The 27606-nt window shown below is 40.6% G+C and overlaps 3 protein-coding genes across 4 annotated transcripts in view; 1 reads left to right on the forward strand and 2 right to left on the reverse strand.

Moving 5' to 3' along the window:
• LOC136399324 (zinc finger protein 420-like) overlaps positions 1–27606 on the reverse strand; it is a 288584-nt gene that overhangs the window by 260573 nt on the left and 405 nt on the right. The window contains exons 2-3 of the mRNA XM_066374370.1: positions 27224–27353; positions 22284–22425 (exon numbers count right to left, since the gene is read on the reverse strand). Of these exons, the coding sequence (XP_066230467.1) occupies positions 22284–22425; positions 27224–27353 (272 nt within the window). The remainder of the gene's footprint in view (positions 1–22283; positions 22426–27223; positions 27354–27606) is intronic.
• Positions 1–27606, forward strand: part of LOC136399358 (zinc finger protein 98-like) — a 68298-nt gene that overhangs the window by 39578 nt on the left and 1114 nt on the right. Inside the window, exon 5 of one of the 2 annotated variants that reach the window (XM_066374446.1) lies at positions 21621–21967. The exons of the other annotated variant lie outside the window; for it this stretch is intronic. Within the exon in view, the coding sequence (XP_066230543.1) occupies positions 21621–21689 (69 nt within the window). The 3' untranslated portion in view covers positions 21690–21967. Of the gene's footprint in view, positions 1–21620; positions 21968–27606 lie in introns of those variants that run through there. 2 annotated transcript variants of the gene reach the window in all.
• On the reverse strand, positions 13331–17375 carry LOC136399347 (zinc finger protein 420-like). Its single transcript, XM_066374428.1, is given in 2 exon segments — positions 13331–15064; positions 17302–17375. A coding segment is annotated over 1 exon segment (1731 nt). The 5' UTR covers positions 15062–15064; positions 17302–17375.

Consider the following 27606-nt stretch of genomic DNA (forward strand, 5'->3'; position numbering starts at 1 on the left):
ATCCACCTGGCATGCCTACCAGGGGGGGATGCTATGCCCATCTGGGGTGTAGCTCTGTTACAACCAGAGCCATTCTAGCGACTGGGGCAGAGGCCATGGGGCCATCCTTAGTGCCCGGGGTGGCTTTGCTCCGGTGGAGCCTTGGCTGCAGGAGGGGAAGTGAGAGACGGAGAGGAGGGAGGGGAGGGAGAGGGGGAGGGGTGGAGAGGTAGATGGGCACTTCTCCTGTGTGCTCTGGCCAGGAATCGAACCCGGGAATCCTGCACACCAGGCCAATGACTCCTACGGGTCTACCATATCATGCTTTTTACTTAAAAAAAAAAAAAATTTACATTTCTTTTGAAGGCTGATGAACAGGAGACACCAAATCTTTTTTTGCCTGCAAACTATTACCTTCTTTATTAGATACAGCTAATAACACTGTTTTGTCTTTTTCCAAATAGCTCCAGATATATGGGAAAGATTTATATAGGCGGATGGGGATCCTCAAACCCCTCAGCGAGACCTTCTGAGCATGGCTTTTAAGATACCAAGAGGCAGAAAAAGCCCAATAGAGATCAGGGGAACTACCAGCTTTTAGGATACACCCTTAAAGGCACCAACGCCCCAAAGGGGTCTCATAGGATGCCATCTGGGTCCTGCTTTAATAGTGGAAAGGAGGGTCATTGAGCTAAAGCCTGCCAGGCTTACATGCCTCTGCTGTGAGGAAGCAGGGACACTGGAAGGTAGGCTTCCCCCTCACTCTCTAAGGGAGGGTTCAGTCTCTTCCAGCCCTGCTCCAGCCACCTATGACCTAACCTTGCCCAGAAAGCTGGGGTTTGCCACTGAAGGCTGAAGGTGCCCAGGGCCATCGGCCCCATCTATGACACTGTGGACGAGCCTAGGGTATTTCTTCCAAGAAGCAGGTAAACTGATCTCATTTACACAAGGGCCACTTAACTATGTTTTGCCTGAATAGTCAAGTTTTTTATTCTTCCCTCAAAGATCTCTGTTGTGGGTGTTGATAGTCCTATTTTCTGCTGCTTTGCTTAGTATATAGTTTTTCCTTTATCCCTCCTATCTCAAAGCCCCACTCATATGTCAGGCTGGGACCTACTCCTATTGTAGAGCTCTCCTTCCCCCTTTTGCCAACTTGTATTATGAATTTACCTTTGCCACCCAGCTTAGTGTATCCCAAGGTTCTCTTTACCATGCCACAGTCGCAGAGCCCCAGGGAAAAGCAACCTGGTCTCAACTCTCCAGGCAGAGGAGAACAGAAGCTCCATACCCACGCATGCTACAAATGGCTTTTCCAGTCTACCTGAATCATTACCAGCTAGAAGCAGCTGTCATTGGGACTTGGACATGAGCTGCAAAGTATAGAATGGTGACAATTCCAGTGCCATACGGACTTTTCCTGGACTCCTGCTCCCTGTGACAGCTCCTAACAGACTGAACTGTGGTTGGGTTGCTTTTCTCAGGGATTTGGCATGGTGATGGGGCCAAGTTGGACTTGGTGAACATGTTAAGGACACTACTCTTTTATGGATTCTTGCTGTACTGGCCAAGAGTTTGCTTAAAGGCTTTTAATCACTGTAAAAAAAATTGAAGACTGGATAAAGAAGATGGGGCACATATACACCATGGTATACTATTCAGCTAGAAGAAATGATGACATCGGATCACCTACAGCAGAATGGTGGAATCTTGATAACATTATGCAGAGTGAAATAAGCGAATCAGAAAAAAACAAGAACTGCAGGATTCCATACATTGGTGGGACATAAAAGCGAGACTAAGAGACATGGACAGGAGTGTGGTGGTTACGGGGGCTGGGGGGAGGGAAGGAGGGAGAGGGGGAAGGGGAGGGAGAGGGGTACAAAAAAAACTGGGTAGAGGGTGACGGAGGACGATCTCTCTTTTGGTGATAGGTATGCAGCAGAACTGAATGACAAGATAACCTGGAAATGTTTTCTTTGAATATATGTACCCTGATTTATGGATGTTACCCCATTAAAATAAAATTTTATTTATAAAAAAAAAAAGAAAAAAAAGAAATTAAATTACAAAGAGACCAATCAGAAAGAGGAATAGTTTCTCCTTGTTGATGTTCATGCCATAAAGCTCTCATTACTTGGCCTGACCAGGCAGTGGCGCAGTAGATAAAGCATCAGACTGGGATGCAGAAGGACCCAGGTTCGAGACCCTACGGCCACCAGCTTGAGCGTGGGCTCATCTGGTTTGAACAAAAAGCTCACCAGCTTGGACCCAAGGTTGCTGGCTCGAGCAAGGGGTTACTCGGTCTGCTGAAAGACCTCGGTCAAGGCACATATGAGAAAGCAATCAATGAACAACTAAGGTGTCGCAACATGCAACGAAAAACTAATGATTAATTCTTCTCATCTCCGTTCCTGTCTGTCTGTCCCTGTCCATCCCTCTCTCTGACTCTCTGTCTCTGTAAAAAAAAAATTATTGTAAATAAATAAATTTAAAAAACATATTTAAAAAAAAAAGCTCTCATTACTTGGGTTCAGGTTTTTAAACTTACAGCAGCCTTTCCTTGTGGCTGAAACCAGTAACAATGCTTTTTATTTTTTTAAATAATAACAATGTTTTTACTATTTACAGTTACACCATAACCCTGAAACATCTAATAATATTTGCAGTAGTTTAGTGTAATTTGGGGACTTCATTGAGGAATTGGCATAAGAATTCCCCATCACTGTGCCTCCTGAAGGATTCACTTATCTACAGAGTGGTCTTATACCTTCTTTGGTCTGATGTTCCCTAGATGGCAAACTCAGATCTCTTTGAACCGGCATGTCATGGGATTGTGCCCCACGTTGGGTGCCAGATGTTACGAATTTCTTCACGGTTCAGACTCGCAAGGCAAAAGACACACCAGATTTTATATACACCGGGCAGAGGGCTGAAACTCTTACATGGAATCAGCCCCAAGAAACAGCACCACTGCATATTTATTGAGTTCCAAAAACCATAGCTCAGCAATTAAAACTATTATAGAAAGTTACACAAGCCTCCTTTCCCATCTGTTTCATCCCCAACCCTGCACATCTACTGTTTCTTTTCATGAACAAGGACACAAGAAGAGCTTATCAATCACAAAGTCCCCTGGGTCTTGCAGGCATTTCTCCAAGAATCCTGTGCACATGCACTTGAGTAACCCAGGCCAGTGTCTCTCCATGGCCAATATACTCCAAGATCTCTTGTCTCCAATTAACCCTTACTCTGCAGTTAACTGCTGTTGATACTGGTGCAGAGTCGTCTCCTACACCACTATAAATTTTTTTTTCACGCACAGGAGAGACATTCAGATGAACAGACAGAAAGGGAAAGAGATGAGAATCAGTAGCTTGTAGTTGTAATTTAGTTAAGGATGACTTTTTTTTTTTTTCTTTTCTGTGCGTGTGATTTTAAATTATTTAATTGGGAATGAGGTTAGCTACAAATACATTTTTTTTCTTTTCTTTTTGTGGGGAGGGGTCAGAGAGGGAGAAACATTGAACTGCTCCTGTTTGTGCCTGCCTGGAAAAACAATCTAGCAACCACCGTGCTTCAGAATGATGCTCCAGCCAACCGAGCTATCTGGACAGGACTCATTGATTGCTCTGTCATATGTACCTTGTGCAGGGGCTCTGGCTGAGGCAGTGACCTTTTGCTCATGTTAGCAAACTTCCTTTGAAGAAAGCAACCTTGAACTTTAAGCCAGCAACCTTTGGGCTCAAGTCAACAACCATGTGATGATCATCTCTATGATCTCATGCTGAAGGTGGCAAGCCTGCATTCAAACTGGTGAGCCCAAGCTCAAGCCAGCACCCACAAAGTTTTGAACCTAGGTTCTCAGCATCCCAAGTCAATGTTGTTGACTATAACACCATTTGTTAAGGCAACCTACTGTCAAAATTTTTAAACGTGAACATAGAAAGGGACCTTATATAAAAGATTATTTTTTGGTCTTCAAAGAAGGGATACTCAAGGCCTGATAAGATTTATAAAAAAATGTATGCATCTGTAAACATGATCTGAGACGCTAGTTGGTTTGGCAGCCAGTGGAAGAGAAGCCTTAGCCTATACAGGAAGAGGTTTGATAGTGTTAAGTAGCTAGACATGAGCTGGACAGGTAAAGGAGGTGCATTCCTGGTATGCAGGATCTAAGAAACTCTTTAAGCTCCAACAGATTTCTCCACATCGAGATTGGTGGTCTCAAGTTCCCTGATACGTTATCAGCCACAAAGCAATACAATGAAGATAGGTAAATGAGAAGATAAAGCCCATTAATACCTAAATTTTGTAATTAATTGGGGCTGTCAGTCTCACAAGGGAGTTTGCCTGCTCAGGGCTTCCTGAGTATTCCTGCACAGCCAATAAACCCTTGTTTTGCTTGCTCTATTTTTTTTTCTTTTTTAATGAAAGAATGACAGAGAGAGGGATGGACAACAGGGACAGACAGAAAGAGAGAGATATGAGAAGTATCAACTCAGTTGTGGCACCTTAGTTTTTCATTGACTGTTTTCTCATATATGCCTTGATGAGGGGCTCCAGCCAGCAAACTTGGACTTCAATTCAGCGACCTTCAGGCTCAAGCCAGTGACCAAGGGACCATGTCGAGGATCCCACACGCAAATTAGTGAGCCTGCACTCAAGCCGACAATTTGGGGGTTTCAATCAAGCCCTCTGCATCCCAGGCCAATGCTCGATCCACTGCACCGCTGCCTGGTCAGGCTATTTGTCCCTTGATTGAAGTATTTTTCTCCAGCAAGGCAGGAATCAAGGTTTTGTCGCCTCACCAGAAGTAGTAGTATTTTCCGCTGAAGGGCAAAGAGATCTGTTACATGTGTCAGTAAAACAATAGGAGGAGCCTGATGCTCAGTAAGAGAACATTCAGATAAGTGATGAGGGGGTGACTCACTGGCAGGATGTTCGAGGCCCTGAGGGGTGGAGGAGGTAAGATATCACTGGGATTGCTCAGGTGAAGGGTTACAGGATCTGCCCTGCACAGAGTCACCTAAAGTTCAACCCACTAGTGGAGGATTTTGGTAAGGAGCCCTGTAACCAGACCCAACTTTACTCTGAGCGGAAAAAAAATAGTGTAACTCCAGAAACAATGCACTGAATACAAAATCTTCAAGGAACTCAAAGGTCAGACACAAAAAGTGCTTTTTTGTTTTTTAACAGAAAAGACTACAGGACTGGAAAATTTAACCAGAAAACCCAAAACATCTACTAACCCAAAGATAAAAAGAGCAAGTTGAGGGCTACGAAAGGTGAGGGGTTTGTGAACTGGAACAAAAAAACTAAAATAATAAATCATTTTAAAAACAGGAAAGAGGAAAATGAAAATTTTAAATGCAATAGTATGATCCCTGTTGGAAGTGATGTGGGTAAAGCATCTGAGGTCATTATGGCTGGAAAGTTAAAACTCTAGATACTGTGGACAAAAAAGGGGCCACACTGTGAACATGACAAGCTCAGGAGAGGCCTGCATGGTGGCCTTGCAGAGTCAGAGACCTAAAGTAACCAGACAAAATGGTCTGATACTAAAACTTTCTAACTGAAAGCAGTTCATGCTGAGTAGTCCTGTCCAAGAACAGTATTTGCTAAAAAAGATCCATGCTTACCTTAATTGAGACCATCTCTTTTCTTGACATTTTTGCATCTACAATGTCAGCTAACATACCTTTGTATTGTAAGAGTAATCTTTTCCTGCTCCATCCAGGCACAAACACCCCACCAGAGCAAACACCAAGGAACCCCTTGATTGTTATCATATTAATTTTAACTGTTACCTATTTTATCCCGGTCTGTGTAAAAGAAATTTGAGTCTATACATTTTTACTTTTTATCCTATCCCAAAGATTTTTTTACTTTGCTTTCTCCACTTCTCTAATGTACCAGTTGGTTTCTGGGTAGAGAAATGTCCCCTGCTCACAGAAACAAAGTCAGATGCAACTGTGAGAAGTAAAGCCTGCATCCCTTTGTCAGGAGAGAGAGCTAAGCACTCCTGTGAGAGCAGAAGTGAAGTGTATGGCATAGCCAACCCCCAAAGCGTGTGATTCACCCCACCAATTGGGTCTTTGTCTCTGATGAAACCTTGGTGTCTCAACCATGGAAGGGAGGGGAGGTCACCTTTCACACACACCAAAGAAGCAGTCATATTTATCAGTTTTCTGGAGCCTGAATGTTCCACACTCCCTCATTTCCTGCTCCAGTTAACTCTCAACAGAAGTCTTTCAAACTCCATTTGAGAATCAGCCTGTTGCCTGACCAGTCGCTAGAAATAGCTTGGTTGTGAGAAGCCACAGCTGGGCAGATCATCAGCCCCAGACAGGGGTTGCTGGGTGGATCACAGTTGAAGCTCATGGTAGAGTCTGTCTCTGAATCTCTGCTCTTCTCACTTATTTTTAATTTACGTTAAAAATCTTTTTTTGTTAATTTACGTTAAAAATCTTTTTTTGTTAATATGTAGAGGTAAGAGAGAGAGAAGGGAGAACAAAAAGTATCAACTTATACTATTTGCTTCCTGTACGTAACTTGACCAAGCAAGCCCAGGGTTACTTAACAATTATCTCAGTGTTCCAGGTCAATGCTTTATGCACTGCACCACCATAGGACAGGTTTTTCACTTATTTTCTAAAGGTTTTATTTATTAGAAAAAGGAGAGAAATGAGGGAAATGAGAGTTGGAACAGGAAGAATCAACTCATATGAGTTGCTTTTTCTATGTGCCTTGATATGGCAAGCCCAGGTTTTTTAACTGATATCAGCATTTCAGGTTTACACTTTATGTATTCTGCCACTTCAGGTCAAGCCCCTCTTCTATGTTTAAAAAAAAAAAAAAAAAAAAAAAGTACAAACTTGACAAGCTTCAACATAGTAAAATTTTAAAATACTCCCTGCCTGATTAGGTGCAGTGAAAGGAGAGTTGGCCTTGGATACAGAGAACCCAGGTTCGAGACATTGGGGACACTAGCGTGAGTATGAGCTTAGAGACATAAACTCATGGTCGCTGGGTTGAACTTAAAGGTCACTGGTTTGAAGCCCAAGGTAACTGGCTAAAATAGAGCCCCCAGTAAAAATACATATAAGAAAGTACAGTGGTACCTTTAGATACAAATTTAATTCGTTCTGTAACCGAGCTCTTAAGTCAGTCAACTCATATATCAAACTGCCAATACTGGACCCATGCATCAATGTGCCAACTAGCAGCAGCTTCCTGAATCACAACTCATATCTCAGAATTTTGCTCGGATCTCGAACAAAAATACAGACCGAGTCGCAGCTCGTATCTTAAAAAAAAAAATCGTATGTTGGTCTGTTCGTATCTCAAGGTACCACTGTAATAAGTCTGACCAAGGAGTGGCACAGTTGAGAGCGTGAAACAGGAATGCAAAGGACCCAGTTTCAAAACTCTGAGGTTGCCAGCTTCAGCAAGGGCTCATCTGATTTGAACAAGGGTCATCAGCATAAGTCCAAGGTCGCTGGCTTCAGCAAGAGGTCACTTGGTCTGCTATAGCCCTTGAGTCAAGGTAAATATGAGAAAGCAATTAATGAACTAAGATGCCGCATCAAAGAACTGATGCTTCTCATCTCTCTCCCTTCCTTTCTGTCCTTATCTGTCCCTCTCTCTATTTTTCTGTCTCTGTCACAGAAAAAAACAGAATGTGAATATAACTGTGAAGAAATATACGGATTATAAAAAAGAATAAAACCTTAGCATTTGCAGAAGCATGAACACACATAGAGGTATTGTGCTAAGTGCAATAAGTCAGGGAGAGAAAGATATCTACCATTTCATGTCAATTATATGTGTAATCTAAAGAAAAATATACATGAATAAGCAACCAAAAACAGACTCAAAAACAAAAAATAGACTAATGGTTGCAAGAGTGGAGGGGTACTGGGAGACTGGGTCCAAAAAGATGAAGTAATTGAGCGGAACACATTGGTAGTTACAGAACGGTCAGTCATGGAATGTAAAGTGCAGCACAGAAGATAATGTTAATAATCCTGTAATATGGGGAATATCACATAGAAATAGTTCAGACTTTGTAAAGTAAATGAAGGTCTAACCAATATATGGTACAATAAAGTATTTCAAAATAATATTGAATGAAAGAAAATGCAAAAGAATAGAAAATTTATCCCCAGAATTCTGATTATATAAAAGTTCAACTGATAAAAAAATACTACTTTATTAACTATACTTTATGAGTAGACCCTAAAACAGCAAACATTTTGCATGGTGACATGTATTATACAGCAGAAACATTTCTTAGACAATGCATTCAAATCATTCAACAATAAAGTACAATTTTAATAAAGACATATTTAAATAACATGAGGCTTTTTTCTTGTTTAATATATTTCATTAATGCTACAAAAACATGTAGCATATAATTCACCTCACAGAAAAAAAGCAAAACCCTTTATGTCTAAATAAACCATTAGAAAACTATAAAATGTGGAAAGACTATTCTTTAAACATTTCAGACTAAGCTTTGCACAGTGGCAGTATCATAGCCAATGAGCTTTATCTGAGTAGCAATTATTGCTAATTAAAAACTTTTCTTAAACATTTCAGATTAAGTACACCATGTAAAGGAACATGCTAAGAAAGCAAATAAAAAACTTCATCATTTTTCCCTGAAGTAAACTTGAATCAAAGAGTAAAGCCACTGTTTTCTAAATATGAAGTTCCCAATAATGCTGTATCCCACTTCTTACCGAAGAACAATTCTGCATGTTGTACCAGCACTTGTGATTCTCAAAGCACAAATATGACAAAGATCTCATTAAAAAATGAAAACACAAAAGACACAGTCCCGGGCAGCTCTCAGCTGTGTAAGAGAACTGATAAATGACAGTGATGACGAAAGCAGGTAACAGTGGACACTTTCATACCTGCTGGGCAACACTCTCCGGTTGCTGATGGCAGTAACTGACTGAAACTCTCCGATAAAGTCATGAAATTACTGTACTTTAATGTGGCCAATTAGGAAATACAGACTGAAATTTTTTTTCTTCTTTCCCAAGTGAGAGATAGACATTCTTCCCATATGCACCCCAACTGGGATTAACCTGGCAACATCTATCTGGGGCCAATGCACTCAAACAGAGTCATGGCTGTCAGACATAGAGAGAAAGAGAGAGAGAGAGAGAACAGAGATGGGCAGAAAAGCAGATGGTCACTTCCCGTGTATGCCCAGACTGAAATTACACCTAGGACATCAACCTACCATACTGATGATCTAACAGCCAAATGGCCAGGACCCAGATTGAAAATTTTTAATGATAGTTCATACCAAGGAAAAAAACATTTTGAACTGAAACAATTAGATTTTTGGACTTTGGAAAGGTCCCTTTAGCTGAGATGAAATCAGAATCTACACTCTGTAGGGCCTTGTGTAAAATCTCCACAGGATTAAAAATGACAAACCTGAAAACATGACATCTCTCTGACCAGGTGGTGGTGCAGTGGGGAGAGCATCACCCTGCATTGCGGAAGACCCAGGTTCAAAACCCCAGGGTCCTGGCCTGAATGTAGAATCACCAGCTTGAGCGCAGGATTGCTCTCTTGAGAAGAAAATCAAAGACATGACACTGGTTGATAGCTTGAAACCTAAGGTTGCTGGCTTGGGCAAGGGGTCACTCAGTCTACTGTAAGTGCTCCCATCAAGGCATGTATGAGAAAGCAATCAATGAACAACTAAGGGCCTCAATAAACAACTGATGCTTCTCATCTCTCTTCTTTCTGTCTGTCCCTATCTGTTCTCTGTCTCACATAAAAAAACAAAAATAGGCCTGACCTGTGGTGGCGCAGTGGATAAAGCGTCGACCTGGAAATGCTGAGGTCGCTGGTTCGAAACCCTGGGCTTGCCTGGTCAAGGCACATATGGGAGTTGATGCTTCCTGCTCCTCCCCCCTTCTCTCTCTCTCTCTCTCCTCTCTCTGTCTCTCCCTCTCATCTCTAAAATGAATAAAAATAAAAAAAAATTTAAAAAAAGAAAGAAAAAAAAACACAAAAAAAACCCCAAAAATACACGACATGTTCCCAGGTATCTTGAAATGTCTGCATCAAATTATAGATCTCCACCACTTCCTTCATAAACTCCTACATGAAAAAGAAACAGCTTCGCATTCCTCAGATACGTGCACAGGTTTTTCAGGTCCCCGAAGCAATGGAAGAGGACCCTCAAAGCCCAAGGGAGAACTTGTGCAACACTAATGTAATAATGGAGGTCACTGGAGCCAAAGCAGAGTGCCGAGAGGACGCAGGAGCACAGGACGTGTTGGGAGACCAGCTGGCCCTCTATGACAACAGGGATACACCTGGGCCTCTCACAGCCCTTCCCACTGCAGCAGCTTCCCAACCACACTGTAAGGTCTGGCCTCCTCTGTGACCTTTAGATCTCTCACCTGTGTCATCTGCCTCCTCATCCCACCTACCTGGGCGAAGTCTAGTGTCAGTTTTTAAATTCACATTCCAGTGTTCCTACACTTGCACCAGAAAGAAACATGCTTATTTAAAAAGGGAACATGAGTATTGATATAGATTCTACAATTTCCAATGTATTTTGTGCCCAGGTGAATAAACATGGTACAATATTACAATGTTCTAATAAATACAGTTTTTTTTATAGTACCTTTATTGTTCTAAACCCATGGTTGGCAAACTCATTAGTCAACAGACCAAAATATCAACGGTACAATAATTGAAATTTCTTTTGAGGCAAATTTTTTAAACTTAAACTATATAGGTAGGGACATTGTTACTAACTTAATTAGGGTACTCCTAAGCTGCCCAAAGAGTGCATGTGGCTCACTAGCTGCAGTTTGCTGACCATGGTTCTAGACAACACATAGATTTTTTTTTATAGTTTTTCATTTGTTTTAGAGAGGGAGATAGTCAGGTACACTAATGTGTTACTGCATGTGCCGTGACCAGACATCAAACCTGCACACTCTGCTTTGGGACGATGCTCTAACCAACCACGCTATCCAGGAAAGGATAACTCAAACTTCATATTCCCATGTGGAGCCAGTTGTGCAGCATGGAAACAGGTGTCAGGTGTCCTCTCTCCACATGCAGAGTTCACATCAACTCGGCATCCTCGGCGTTCGTCATCTCCCACCTGGTCCTACAGCCTCACTGCTACTGGATTCAGGGTACTTTATTACAAAGCACCTTTTAGAGTGACAGCACTGTCCTGTGAGTGCTCACTTCATGCAATGTCACAGAAACAGAGTGACAGGACATCACCTAATATTCAGATGAACACATTGGCAGAGACAAGGAACTGACTTGAATGACAATAACAAAACATGGGAAAATTTGCCTGACCTGTGCTGGCGCAGTGGATAAAAGCATCAACCTGGAATGCTGACGTGGCCGGTTCAAAACCTAGGGCTTGCTTGGTCAAGGCACATATGGGTGTTGATGTTTCCTGCCCTGCTCCTCCCCCCCTCTCCCTCTCTCTCTCTTTCTCCTCTCTAAAACGAATAAAGTCTTTAAAAAAAAACCTGAGAAAATTTTAATTTAGTGAGAGTGGAGGCACAGAGACTCCAGCAGGTGTCCCGACTGGGATCCACCTGACAAGCACACTAGGGGGTGATGCTCTGCTGGATGAGGGCCCTTGCTCCCTTATAAACAGAGGCATTTTTTTAAAATTTTTATTTATTTATTCATTTTAGAGAGGAGAGGGAGAGACAAAGAGAGAGAGAGGAGAGACAGAGAGAGAGAAGGGAGGGAGGAGCTGGAAGCATCAACTCCCATATGTGCCTTGACCAGGCAAGCCCAGGGTTTCGAACCGGTGACCTCAGCATTTCCAGGTCGACGCTTTATTCACTGTGCCACCACAGGTCAGGTCAGGCTCAGAGGCATTTTTTAACACCTGAACTGGAGGCTAGGGATTCAGCCTAAACACCTGGGATCAGCTTGCTCTAATTGAGGGAGGGCTGCGAGACGAGAAAGTGAGAAAGAGAAACAAGAGGCAGAGAAGTGGAGAAGCAGATGGGCGCTTCTTTCTGTCTTGGCTCGTAATTAAATGCAGGACATTCACATGCCATTATGGTCGACATTCTACCACTGAGACAACAAGTCGGGGCCGAGAATAATTTTGAAACCCTGATGTAATGCTGTTATTCTCCAAAGGAAAAATGAAATACACTAAACAAGATGAAACTTCGTGTGATCTCTGTGAAATGACCTGCATTTTCCAGTTGATTTCTCTATACCACTACATCCCAAAAAGTCGTTCTTAAAATCTCTAAGCAGGTCATATAAGTAACATTTCATGACCATAAAAACAAGAAATAATGATACCAGGTTTTTTATTAAAGTAAAAGAGATAACTGCATAGTTATTTTCTAAAACCAAGAGTCGTGAGTTTAAAGAAAACGTTAAGTGTACAAAAATGCAATGTAGAAAAAAATCATTCACATTAGAAATTTGTGAGAGTTCTACTTGGCAAGTAACTTTATCAGCTTTGTTGAATTACCTATGTTGATACATTATTTCCCTACCTTTGTGAAGACATGCACACACATTTCTTTATTTCTCAGTCCTCTTACTCTTAGATTACATCTTCAGGTTAGTAATGTATAAAATGCATTTTTGTATATCAAACCATGTAAACTTGTTTACATTGAATCAAATAAAAATATACCAAATAATGCACATAGTATCAACATTTAAAAAGAAAATTATACTAGAGTGGATTCTTTTCAATTACTAGAATTTGTGAAGCAGAGCACTGTGATACTGGAGGGTGAGCAGCAGTTACAGAAGAGACCACAAGGTACATAAAACAGACACACGGATGACTCACAAGCCCTGGAGGAACAGCACAGCCTGCCCGAGTCTACCCGTGGAGGCCACGGCAGAATGCCTGAAGAGAGAAGCAGGACTCAGAGCACAAGCCTTTAACAGAATCCATCTGCAGACTCCTCAGCGTTCTCAAGTTAACTTTAGGTTGTTAAAAATAAACCAAAAAAAGCAACGATATGGTAAGTTACACAGAGAACTTATCTAAGGGTGAAACATGGCAACAGCCCTGAAAGGGGAGAAATTCTAATTGCTCATGGAGATGTCAAGTATGGCTGGCATACTCGGTTTTAAGTTTTCCCATGTTTTTTATGTCTTACTCCTCTATCCAGTTTTAGCAGATGTTGTGTAAGATATAAATTAGGTCAAAGACTTTGGAACATAAATTGCATTTTAAGGCTTAATTCTCTGATGCTCAGAGGTTTTAACAAAAGTTAAATATTTTGCCAAATTACTGACATTTTTACTGCTCCTCTCCATCATGAATTCTGCAATGTTCAGCAAGTTTTCAGTGCAGATAAAAGGCTTTGCCACATACTTCACATTTGCAAGGTGCCTCTCTGGTATATATCCTCTTGTTTAGGAAGGTGAAAACAGTCATTTCAGTTTTTGCTACAACCTCCATATTTGTAAGGCTTCTCCTGATAATGAATTCTTGAATGTTTACTAAGATTCCCCTGCCAAGTAAAACCTTAATACTTTCTCTACAAATGTAAAGTTTCTGTCCAGTATGAGGTTTCTTATGAGGAGTGATGTTTTAGGGCTGGCCAAAGGCCTTTCCACATTGTTTTTGTTTGTAAGGCTTCTCTCCAGTATGAGTCCTCTGATGTCGAGTGAGGTGTGAGGAGCAAGTAAAGGCTTTGCAACATTCTGGGCATTTATAGGGCTTCTCTCCAGTATGAAGTCTTTGATGTCTATTAAGACATGATGAAATTCTAAAGGCTTTGCCACATTCCTTACATTTGTATGGTTTCTCTCCTGTGTGAATTCTTTGATGTACAGTCAGTTCTGAGTTCAGAAGAAAGTTTTTGCCACAGTCTAAACACTTTTGAAAGCCTTCTCTAGTATGAATTTTCTGATGCACAGTAAGATTTGAGGAACGACTAAAGGCTTTGCCACATTCTTTACATTTGTAAGGTTTCTCTCCTGTGTGAGTTCTTTGATGTTTAGTAAGAATACAGGAATCATAAAAGGCTTTACCACATTCTTCACATTTGTATGGTTTCTCTCCTGTGTGAGTTCTTTGATGTCTAGTAAGAGTAAAGGAACAGATAAAGGCTTTACCACATTGTCTGCATTTATATGGTTTCTCTCCTGTGTGAATTCTTTGATGTACAGTAAACTTTAATTTATGAATAAAGGTTTTGCCACATTCTAAACATTTATGAGACCCTTCTCCGGTATGAATTTTCTGATGCACAGTAAGATGTGAGGAACGACTAAAGGCTTTGCCACATTCTCTACATTTATATGGTTTTTCTCCTGTGTGAGTTCTTTGATGTACATTGAGAGTGTAGGAATCTCTAAAGGCTTTGCCACATTCTCTACAACTGTATGGTTTCTCTCCTGTGTGATTTCTTTGATGTGTAGTAAGAGCAGAGGAACAGATATAGGCTTTGCCACATTGTCTGCATTTGTATGGTTTCTCGCCTGTGTGAATTCTTTGATGTACATTAAGCTTTGATTTCCGGATAAAGGTTTTGCCACAATCTAAACATTTATGAGACCTCTCTCCAGTATGAATTTTCTGATGGTTATAAAGAGTTGAGGAATGGCTAAAGGCTTTGCCACACTGTTTGCATTTATAAGGTCTGTCTTTGGTATGAATATTTCTCTCATGTAAACTAAGACATGTATGCCAATTAAATGTCTTACCAGATTTTTCATAATTATCAACTTTTTCTTCACTGTGGACTTTTTTAAGTATATTTACATTGAATATTTTACTTAAAGCTCTGGCACACAAGTTATAGGAGTAAGTTTCCTTCTCAGTATGAATATTCTCTTCAGTATGATCTGAAGATTGCTTAAGATATTTGACACATTTACTTTGTTTGTTTGTTATCTCCACAACATGAATAACTTGATGAATATCAGAATGTGGTATCTGGTCAAACACTTTTCCATGTTCATAATGGTTCTTGGGAAATGAAGTTTTCTCATTTTGATTACAAATTGATTCTTGTTTAAAGTTTTCCCCATGTTCATTGCATCGATAACTTCTGTCTTCATTATGCATACTCTGGTAATCATCAAAGATAGATATGCTTTTACTGAAAGTTATTTCACTTAACATGTACACTTATTACAGGATAACTACTCTGTGATACCTATTAAAAACATATTGGCTATACAAAATTTGATCCAAAGTTAACGAATATTATAGACATAAAAGAAAAACATTTGAAAAATAAATCTAATGGTTATTTACTTTACTCCAAAAATTACATAACCTCAAAACTTTTCCAGATTTTCTTTTCAAAAATTTGCAATAGTAAAAGAATAGTTTCTGATCTTGGTGGGCAAGCCCGCCCAGGGGCAATATTCTGCCCATACGGGAACGTTGCTCCATTGCTCAGCAATGGAGCCATTTTTTTACTGCCTGGAGAAGAGAGCACAGAGCCACCCTAAATGCCCGAGGCCAGCTCACTCGACCAATCTAGCCATGGCTGTGGGAGGGGAAGAGAGAGAAAGAGAGAGAGAGAGAGAGAGAGAGAGAAGCAAGAGGGGAAAGGGTAAAGAAGCAGATGGTTGCTATTCCTGTAGGTCCTGACCCAGTATTGAAGCCAGGACATCCACATTCTTAGCCACTCAACAATTGAGGAAATGAGCCAAAGCCAATTTGCATTTTTAGAAACTAACTGACACACAATGTAGCTTAATATTTAAACAGGGAGTTTCACAAATGTTTAATATTTTTGACCTATTTAAAACATAAAAAGTTCACCACAAATAAAAGTCCCATTCTGGCCAGATAGCTCAGTTGATTGGAGCATCATCCTGAAGCACAGAAGTTACGGCCTCAATTCCCAGCCAGGGCACATACAGGAGCAGAGAGATGTTCCCGTGCCTCTCCACCTTTTTCTCCTTACTCTTTTGATAAAAATCAATGCAGCCTTTTTCTTTTTTTGAGAAAGACAGGGAGAGAGAAAGAAAACATTGATTTGCTCCTGTTTCAACCTTGACTGGGAAATCAAATCTGCAATGTGTGCTCCAGGACAATTCTACAACCAACCAAAGTATCAAAGTGGGAATCAACTTCTTTTTTCTGTTCATAGAGACAGAGAGAGGAAGGAGCAAGAAGGGAAGCATATATTTCTTGCTCCACCCTGTTGTCCATTCATAGGGTGCTTATCCTGTGTGTCCTAACCAGTGATTAAATCTACAATGTTGTTTCAGGATGATGCTGTAACCAACTGAGTGGTTAACAGGCTAGAGTGAAATAAATACTTAAACAATTAACAATAATAATTTTCCCATTGTGGCAAACAATCCTCCATTGGTTTCACTGTCATGCCAGTATGCAAAGGTCTCAGGCTCAATCCCTGGTCAGGGCACAGACAGGAAAAGATCAATGTTTCTGACTGTCACTGTCACTCACTCTCTCTCTCTCTCTCCATACCTCTTTCTAAATACAGTGATGCCTTGACACAAGAGCACTTTAAATTGCGAGCAATTTGAGAGACGAGCAGTTACTCGTGGGACTTTTTGCTTTAAGTCACGAGCAAATATTGAAATCACGAGATGCCGCTACTCTCCACTAAATGGCCTGCTAAATGTTCTGAAAGGGAGGAAGAATCAAACTTTACGGAAAGGTTTTTGTTGAAACAGCCTCTAAGTGAAAGTGAAAAAAGTGTAGCAAAAAAGCCAAAAGTCAGTGAAGAAAATGATAATTAAGCAAATTAAAAATATAGCAATTAACTTTAGCAATAGTTACATATCATATGTAGTGTGTAATTTAAACTTTGCAATTAAATGCAATGTTAAGTGTATAGAGAGTAAGTTATCTTAAGCAATAGCGCACAAAATTAAAACCCCCTTCGCCAGTCTCCTTCCAATCCAGAAGCATCTTCGCCTGGCCTTGAAGGTAAATACACTTCATAAACCAGTTTGTTTCTTTACATTCTCTCTTATTATGTATTTATGTATGTATTTGTTCTTTATAAAGTACATTTTCTTCTTTAAAAGCATATATGTAAAACAAAAAATTTGTGTGGTCTTTTGGGCCTGGAACAGATCAATTCCATTCCCATTTATTTAAATGCAAAATTCAATTTGACACAGCAGCAAATTGAGGCACAAGCATGGCCATGAAACAAATTAAACTTGTGTGTCAAGGTACCACTGTATATAAATAACAAAAAAGTGACGGCAGGTTAGTTCTGTCCATATTAATATCCTTTCTTCTCAGCACTCTTCCTAAATTTCTGAGGCTTTCATTAAGTTTACATTATCAAAACCACACCTTCCATATCTTACCAGTATTGTTTTGGAGAAGAAATCTTCTATTCCTGGCTTTCGTAACAAGGTCTGGTTGTCTTCAGATGGCACAGCTGAGAGATACAAAATAAATATTCACAGTTATGACACAAGGTAAATGAATATACCAGCAAGTATTGACAAAATTACATTTTAAGTACAACAAAGGCAGGTTAAGTGTTCAAGGCAAGAACAAGAAAGGTAACAATGAAAAAAGTCACATCAGAGAGGAATAAAAACTTACGTCTATTACTAATAATATCTGCTGAAACACCCAAGCACACAAGGGCCATATGGTAAGAACATTTCCAATTACCAGTTTCTTCTCAAGAAACACAGAAATGGTAGAGCGTCGGCCTGGTGTGCAGGAGTCCCGGGTTCAATTCCCGGCCAGGGCACACAGGAGAAGTGCCCATCTGCTCCTCCACCCCTCCCCCTCTCCTTCCTCTCTATCTCTCTCTTCCCCTCCAGCAGCTGAGGCTCCATTGGAGCAAAGTTGGCCCAGGCGCTGAGGATGGCTCTATGGCCTCTGCCTCAGGTGCTAGAATGGCTCTGGTTGCAACAGAGTGACGCCCCAGATGGGCAGAGCATCGCCCCCTGGTGGGCATGCCGGGTGGATCCCGGTCGGGCGCATACGGGAGTCTGTCTGACTGCCTCCCTCTTTCCAATTTCAGAAAAATACAAAACAAAAACAAACAAACAAAAAAACACAGAAATGACAGTACTGTATGTGCAGTGAACTGGATGCTTTGCTGCTTCCTGAAAGATCATTTCTGTTTGCATAATAGAGTGCCAAGAAAATGGCAGTACATGGTGAATTTACTATAAAGACTATTTTTTAAAAAGTGAGTAATTGTTTAAGTACACAGAGACTGCAGTACTGAAGACAGATATCAAAAACAGAAACAGCATGCTTGGTGGTGCAGTGAATAGAGTATCACCCTGGGATGCTGAGGTACCAGGTATCAATCCCTGAGCTCTCTAGCCTCAGCATGACCTCATTTGCCTTGAGTGCAGACTCCAAAGTTTAAGAGCAAGGACATCAGGCCTGACCACGTGGTGTCACAGTTTATTTGAGTGTCAGCTGAGATGTTGAGGAATCAGGTCCAAAACCCAAGGTTGCCGGCTAAAGTGCAGGCACACCAGTTTCATAGTGGCGTCACTGGCTTGTAGTATCTTTACCCAGTAAATCACTGGCATAGATATGACTCCATATTTGCTGGCTTGAGCCCATGGTCGCTGGCTTGAGCAAGGACTCAATGGCTCAGGTGGAGCTCCACTTCAAGGCAAATATAAGAAAGCAATTCATGCACAACTAATGTTTGCCAAATATCAGTTGATGCTTTTCTTCTCATTCTCTTTCTGACTGTCCCTCTCTCTCACTAAAAAAAAAGACACACAAAATAATAATATTAAGGTCACCAGCTTAAGCATGGGATCATCATATTTCTATGGTTACTAGCTTAATCCCAAGGTCGGTGGCTTGAGCAAGGAGTCACTGCCTCAGCTGAAGATCTCAAGTCAAAGCACATATAAGAAGTAGTCACTGAACAAGTAACTAAAGTGACTCAACTATAAGTTGATACTTCTCATCTCTCTCCCTTGTTCTCTCACTTATAGTTTAAAAAAAAAGGCAGAGGCTCATCATAAAGTGAAAAAAAAATTAGGGTAATTGTAAAATAAGAAAAAATGTGAATATAAATATTAAGTAATAAAAGGATGATAAAAAGGAATGAAACCATAGCATTTGCAGAAGCATGGACAAACATAGAAAATATTGTGCTAAGTGAAATAAGACCTGGAGAGAAATATACATGTACTATATGATGTCAATTACATTTGAAATCTAAACAACAATATAAATGAATAAACAACCAGAAAAAGACTCACAGGAACAGTGTGGTGGCTGCCAGAGAGCAGGGAAGTTGAAAGACTGGGACAAAAAGTTGAATCAATTAAAAACACATTGGTAGTTACAGAACGGTCATGGATGTAAAGTGCAGCATGGGGATTATAGTAAATAATACTGTATTAACTATGCTGGGTTCTGGAAGTATCACGGGAAATACTTTCAGATTTTATAAAGTATATTAAGGTCTATTTATTTTTAAAATTTTATTTTATAGGAGAAAGGGGGAGAGAGAGAGAGAGAGAGAGAGAGAGAGAGAGAGAGAGAGAGAGAAGGTGGGGAGAAGCAGGAAGCATCAACTCCCATATGTGCCTTGACCAGGCAAACCCAGGGTTTTGAACCAGCGACCACAGCATTCCAGGCCGACGCTTTATCCACTGCGCCACCACAGGTCAGGCAAGTATATTAAGGTCTAACCAGGATCCTGTACATCAGAAACTAGTTTAAAATAATACTGATTGAAAAAGAAAATGACAACCAAGAACACAAAATTAATCTGTAGCATTTTAAAAATTATATCAAGTTTCAAGTGATCAAAAATCCTTCTATATTAACTATAATTTGTAACTGAGTGTATCCTCTAACAGCAAAACGTTTGCATCATGACAATATACAGCAGGAAAAATTCTTAGATAAGGTATCCAAATTATTCAAAAATATCAAATATAATTTTACTAAAGATATTTAAATGACATGAGAATTTTTTTCTATTTTTCTGTACTTTAGCTACTCTTACAAAAATGTATAATTTGTAATCTAAAAAATGACCTTCATTTCTAAATAAAAAAAGCATTACAAAGTTGTGATATATATGGACAGACTAATCTTTAAACATTTCAGATTAAGCACACTGTACCAAAGAAAAATGCTAGGAAAGCAAAGAAAAACCTCATCCTTGCTTTTGCCTAAAACAAACTTGAATTAAGGAACAAAGCCACTTCCTAAACATGAAGTGCCCAATAACGCTGTATTCCACTTCTTACGAAAGGAGAATAGTTCTGCATGTTGTACCAGCAACTTGTGAATCCAAAAGCACAAACTATGAGAAAAATCTCATCAAAAAGTGAAAACAGAAAAAGACAGGGTCCCGGGCAGCTCTCAGCTACACAAGAAAGAATTACAGAATGACAGTGATGACAAAGCAGGTAACAGTGGACACTCTTCTACCTGCTGGGCAGTACACTAAGGTCGCCTATGGCAGTAACTACCGAAGGACTCTATAAGATACACAGAGACATGAAATTATTCTAATGCGGGCAATTAAAAAATACAGACTGAAAATATTTTCTTTCTTATTTTTCAAGTTAAAGAAGAAGAGACAGACTCATGCATGCACCTCGATGTGATCCACCCTAAAACCCCCATTTGGGGCTGTTGTTTTATGTATCTGGGGCCATGGTCACAACTGAGCTATTTTTAGTGCTGAAAGTAGAGACACCACAGAGCCATTCTCAGCACCCAAGAATAATACTCTGGAACCAAACAAGACATGGCTTCAGGAGGGAAAGAGAGAGGGAGAGAAAATAAAAGAGAGGAAGAGAGAAAAGGGGGAAGGGGAACAGTAGAGAAGCAGATGGTCACTAACCCTGTATGCCCGAGTGGAATCGATCCCAGGACATGTGTATGCCAAGCTGACGCTCTCCCAGTGAGACAAAGTGCTAGGGCCCAGAACCAGAATTTTCTAAGAATAATTCATACTAAGCAAAAGAACATTTCTAATTAAAACAGAATTAGATCTTCTGTTTGGGGAGATACTTTGTGTTGTGATGAAATCATTGAGTCTTCAGTCTGTATGGTTTTCTGGGAAATGTCTATAGGATTAGAAATGATATATCTGGGATGACCAGGCAGTGGCATAGTGGACAGACATCACTATGGACCCACATTCAAAACCCCTAAGGTTGCTGGCTTGAGCTTGGGCTCTCAAACTTGAGTACAGGATTGGTGGCTTGAGCATTAGATTAATAGACATGACCTCATGGTCACTGGCTTGAGCAAAGTATTACTCCATCTGCTGTAGCTCCTCATCAAGGCACATAAAAGAAAGCAATCAATAAACAAACAAGTAATCCTGACCTGTGGTGGCGTAGTGGGTAAAAGCGTCTACTTGGAATGCTGAGGTTGCCGGTTCAAAACCCTGGGCTTGCCTGGTCAAGGCACATATGGGAGTTGATGCTTTCTGTTCCTCCCCCCTTCTCTCTCTCTCTCTCTCTCTCTCTCTCTCTCTCTCTCTCTGCTCTCTCTAAAATTAATAAATAAAATTTAAAAAAAAACAAGTAAGATACCACAATGAAGAACTAATGCTTCTTATCTCTCTCCCTTCCTGTCTGTCCCTCTCTATATTTTTGTCACAAAAAAATAAAAAAAACATTCCAAATGAAAAAAAAAAGTTTATCATGTAATTCCTCAGGTACGTGCACATCTTCTCTGTGGTCCCCAAAGCTATGGAAGAGGAGTCATCATGGCAGCTCTCAGTTGAAGCGGAAGACTTGGCCCCCACTGCTAATGTGATGATGGAGGTCACTAGAGCAAAAGCAGAGTCCTGAGAGGATGTCAGAACACAGAACGTGTTGGAGACGAGCTGTCCCTCCTATGACAGCAACCAGGAATACACCTGGGCCTCTCACAGCCCTTCCCACTGCAGCAGCTTCCCAACCACACTGTAAGGTCTGGCCTCCTCCATGACCTTCAGGTATCTTACCTGCCTCATCTGCTTCCTCATCCCACCTACCTGGGTGGAACAATAATGTCATTTTCCTTCACAGCTCCAATCTCTAATTCATTTTGTGCCCAGATGAGAAGACACAGTACAATATTACAATGTTCTAGAAAATAATTTTCCAAAATACTGTTTTCTGAAAACACCTTAATCATTCTAGACACATGCAATTTTTAATACACTGAGTTCTAATCAATGTGCATCATGAAGCCTTCGTTTCTACATCGCCAAACCCCCATATTTGGTCCCTGATGGCAGAACTCTGAAATCTACCCTGCAAAGCAATGTTCCCCCTAATGAACGAAACAAAAAGATGCTGGTAGAGAATAAACTCAGGAAGGAAGTCATCCTCACCCAGGGAGACCAGGTTCCTGTAGTTCTCCAACATCACATCCGTGTACAGTTTCCACTGAGCTGGCTCTAGGCATTCCCACTCCTCCTGAGAGAAATCCACAGCCACATCCCTGAAGGTCACATTCCTGAAGGTCAGTGGTTTCTGGAAGAAGAAACGCATTAACAAAGGTCCGCAGTCTGAGTTCATTATGCTATCCAACATGAAAATAGGGTTAGAAGTAGTTTTGTCCTTTTTGTCCTAAGAGAAAATGATCCAGTAAGATGTGTTTTGCTCAGCAATATATATTTTTTCTGGGTGTGTCTCAAAAGAGGGTCACACAAACTGGATTGAGCGAGATGAGAAGCATCCACTCAAGCTGTGGCACTTTTAGTCGTTCATTCATTGCTTTCTAATCTGTGCCTTGACCAGGTGGCTCTAGATGAGCCAGTGACTTGTTGGTCAAAACATCAATCATTGGACTCATGCCAGCAACCATGGGGTACAGTCTATAACCCCATGCTCAAGTTAGGGATCCCAGGTTAAAGTCAGTAATATCAAGGTTTTAAATCTTGAGTCCTCAGTGTCTGAGGTCAGAGCCTTATCTACTGTGCCACTAAGTGGGTAGGCAGTAATATTCTTTTTCAAACCATTTTTTGTCATCTTTTGTTTTCTTAATCTTTCACAGAGTAATATTCTCTAACTTATTTTCTAACACTGAGTAATGAGAATTATACATGTCCATAAATGCAGTACATAGACTTAATTTTCCAAGAAGATAAATTTTAAAATTAAGGCACCACTGTGACCTGGTAGGTCAGGTGGATAGAGCATTCTCCTCATATATCAATGTGGCAGGTTTGATTCCTGGCCAAGGCACATACAAAAAATAAACCAATTAAATAATAAATCAGTGAAACAGCAAGTTCCTGGCATTTCCCTCTCTCTCTCTCTCAAATTAACAATAGAATTAAGTTATGAACACAGGCTTGTGGATCTGTCAGTGCTGTATGTGTATCACTCATGATCAGTAGTGTCTGTTTGTCAGGTGGAAAAGTCACGAGGTAGAAATGTAAGTACTTCTTCAATTCTGATGTGGACACCAGTGAACAGCCGTTTTCTAAAAATGCTGATTCTCACTCAGGAGTTCTGGGATGGGGCCTGTGTTTCCACACCTCTACCAAGCTCTCTTTTTATCAATGACACCAATGTCTCCAGTCCACGTGCCATACTCCTGAATAGCACAGAGAAAACACGAGGGAAATTGTATACATGGCTTTGAACTAAAATTTTAATGGAATTTCTTGTTCTTAAGGAATAGGATGCATAGCAACCACTAATTTACTATATGTAATCTTAGAACTAGGTATTTCTTCCCTGGCTGTGAGACTGCTTTGTGAAACATACAGTGCAGAGTAGACCTTGAGTTTTATTTCAAACAAAATCTAATTTTTCAAATAAAGTACAAACACTAAACAATACTCATAAGAAACCTCATAAACATCTATAGAATTTTCTATAACAGAAAATAAAACCTTCTTAAGCAAAAAAAAAAAGTAACTCCAAATACTGTTAATATGTCAGGCACACAGACATAACAGGAGAACTAGGTACAGTTTGAAAGTGATAGAGCCTGACCTGTGCTGGTGCAGAGGAAAAAGTGTCAACCTGGAACACTAAGGTTGCCAGTTCAAGATCCTAGGCTTCCCTAATCAAGGCACATATTAGAGTTTATGCTTTCTGCTTCTACCCCTTTCTCCCTACTTATTCTGTCTTGCTCTCTCTCTCCTCTTTAAAATGAATGAATAAAAATCTTAAAAATAAAGTAAAATAAAATGATAGAAAATAAAATATTGTGATTCTGTACTCTCATGAATCACTTGTGAATGATACGTATTTTGTATTTTGGTTCTTTTGTGACAAAGAGAGGGACCATTAGGAAAAGGGAGAAATGAGAAACATTAGTTCTTAGGTGTGTCTCCTTAGTTATTCATTGATTGCTTTCTCATATGTGCATTGATGAGGCTGGAGGGGAATTACAGCAAAGCGAGTGACCTCCTTGCTTACCCCCTGGGACAAGCTAGCAATGTTGGACTTCAGGCCAAAGAACTTTCTGTTTATGCAAGAGACCATGGGATTATATGTATGATTGCATGCTCAAGCTGGTGACCTCGGGTTTTGAGCCTCAGTCCTCTGTGTCTCAGTCCAGTGAGCTATCAACTGTGCCACTGCCTGGTCAGGTGATATTCACTTTTAATAAACACAGTAGCAAAAAGTATATCCACAATAATAGAAAAGAATTTAAAGCAACTGATTTTTGTCTCTAATTTCTTTGAAAAAGTTTATACACATTCATGGAGAGTTCTGTTGTGACATTGTAGATACACAATATAAATAAGTAAATTATCTGAAAATGGTCATAAAAATAGTAATTTTTGAAAATGCCTATCAACATGTACCCTCCACGTTCTGTTCCTTAACACTCCCTTAAAATAGCAAGTCTTTCTCAGCAATCTAGTGAGTAGGTCTCTTCTAGCTGCTCTTCTCTGTCAGAACTTCCTCAGCTTTTCTGACCCATAGAAGGTACATTTCCTTAATCCTGTCCCTCAGAGGTGACGCTGCAGCCACATGAAACTACAGCCTACTTTCCCTTCTTACTGATGCCCAAGCCTCTGACCCATCCTCATAAGGACACAGTTGCCCTTTCAGGCTGATGTCACAAAGGAATATTTCTAGTATTTGAAAGTGACTAGAGAGTAATGGCATCTTGAAAGATAATCGGGATCACTCCCTTTAAAATTTCAACAAATTGAACAATTACAACACAGTGCAGAAATCCTAGCTGGGCTCACAGGACACCTGAAAGATCCCCACACCGAATGGCCTGAAGGTGAGGCGGGTTGAAAGGGCGGCGAAAGATAAAACGCACTCACTCAGCTCTGAAGAGGACAGAAACTGGCCTGACTACGTTTTTCTATCATTTTCTTTCCTGCACTGTGGGAAGGAGGAAGGACCATGCTGCCTGGGTCGTTTACCTTGAAATGAAGAATAAAGTCTGCAATCCCTGAGCCTCCGTCAGATAGGAGAAGCGGAGAGGCTGAGGGGCAGAGGAGGGGATGATGAATTAAAGGGGGGGGGGAGAGGGGCAGGCTTAGCTCAGGGTCCCGGCCACACTTCCGTGGTCTACCTGCAGCCACTCTCTGCACCGAGACAAAGTACAGCGCCCCAGCCTCCCAGATGCCAACTCGCTCACCTTGTGAGTGGGAAGAGTGGCAGTGGCAGACCCCACAGTGGCTCTCCAGAGCCACCCTCTCCACTGAGAAAGAGAACTCCTGCAAATCAGTGACTCTGGTCTCTTTAGAGGTAAGAAAGAGTGCAGAGACCTGAACTCTCCACTGCTAGAAACTTAAAGACACAGAGCTGTAAAGCTATAAAGCTGAAGCCCTAAAACCCTCACGACACGCCACACCCACCACTGACTGTGGCCCTGCCTGCATCATTGACAGGAAGGTCGCAGTGGAGTTCTAAGAATCTCAGAGCCAAAACTTGCAGCACAGCAACACCTACTGGAAAAAAAGAGGAACCTCACAAACATGTAAAAAATGTTTCCTTTTATTTTTTTATTTTATTTATTATCATTTTTCTTTTTCCTTTTTTATTTGAATCTTATTATATTTATTTTTTATATCTTTATTTCTTTTGTCTTTGATTTTTTTCCTTTTTCATCTTTTTCCTAATTTTCTGTAATTTTCATTTTACTTATGTATAAAATTTTTATATTTTTCATGACATTTTTTGTTTACTTTTCATTTTTTAGTTGTTTCTTGTTAAAGTTCTTAACAAAACCGCTCTCAAATGCCATTAAGGTAAAAAGAAATCAAATGCCATGAACACACAAAAAAGACAGGTAATTCAGATAGGTAATAAAAAATCTCCATAAACAAATGTCATAGTCACTGGCTTGAGAAAGGGACACTCACTCTGCTGTAGCTCCCCATAAAGGCACATACGAGAAAGCAATCAATGAATAACTAAGGAGCTGCAACAAAGTATTGATGCTGCTCATCTCTCTCCCTTCCTGTCTGTCTGTCCCAATCTGTCCCTCTCTCTGTCTCTGTCACACAACAAAAAAGTAAATGATAATATACTGTCATTTACAGCAACATGGATGGACCCTGAGAACATTCTGCTGAGTGAAATAAGTATATCAAACCTAAGAACTTTTTTATTTTTTCCTTTACAGAGACAGAGAGATAATCAGAGAGAGGGATAGACAGGAACAGACAGACAGGAACGGAGAGATGAGAAGCATCAGTCAGTTTTTTGTTGTGCGTTGCAGTACCTTAGTTGTTCATTGATTGCTTTCTCCTATGTGCCTTGACCGCGGGCCTTCAGCAGACCGAGTAATCCCTTGCTCGAGCCAGCTACCTTGGGCTCAACCTGGTGAGCATCTGCTCAAACCAGATGAGCCCGCGCTCAAGCTGGCGACCTCGGGGTCTCGAACCTGGGTCCTCTGCATCCCAGTCTGACGCTCTATCCACTGCGCCACCTCCTGGTCAGGCAAACCTAAGAACTTTTTACACACATAGTTGGGATGTAAAACAGAGACTCATGGACAGAGATAAAAGTGGTTACCAGGAGAAGGGGATGAGGGGGAGAAGAATAAGGGGAGGGGTGTAGGAAGGGTATGAAGAGGAAAGACAAATATAAGGTGACAAAATAATTTAACTCCGGGATGGGAATACAACATAATCAATAATTTAAATGTTGTGGAGGCGTCTACTTGAATGTTATGCCTTCTTATTGATCAATGTCACCCTGATTAAATTAAATTAATTAAATTCTCTAAATAATAAAAATGTAATTAATTCATGGTGGAAATTGTTCATGCCCTCAGGGAGCCTGGATGGAGAGAAGGCAAAGAAGGTTCTGAAACAAAGTAGGAAAGTATATATAGCCTGACCTGTGGTGGTGCAGTAGATAAAGCGTCAACCTGGAAACACTGAGGTTGCCGGTTCAAAACCTTGGCTTGCCTGGTCAAGGCACATATGGGAGTTGATGCTTCCTGATCCTCCCCCCACTTCTCTCTTTCTCTCTCCCCCCCTCCTCTCTAAAATGAATAAATTAAAAAAAAATACTCAAAAAAAATATTAAAAAAAAAAAAAAGAAAGTATATAAGCCGCTGACCCTGACAATTAAGAAAAAGAGCCTGGGCCCTGGCTGGATAACTCAGTAGGTTAGAGCATGGTCTTGAAGTGCAGAGGTTGCTGGTCTGATCCCTGGACAGGGCACCTAGAGGAACGGATCAATGTTCTCGCCTCTCTGTTGCTTTCCCCTTCCTCTATC

This window comes from Saccopteryx leptura, chromosome 3, assembly GCF_036850995.1.
Source record: "Saccopteryx leptura isolate mSacLep1 chromosome 3, mSacLep1_pri_phased_curated, whole genome shotgun sequence".
Taxonomy (NCBI): domain Eukaryota; kingdom Metazoa; phylum Chordata; class Mammalia; order Chiroptera; family Emballonuridae; genus Saccopteryx; species Saccopteryx leptura.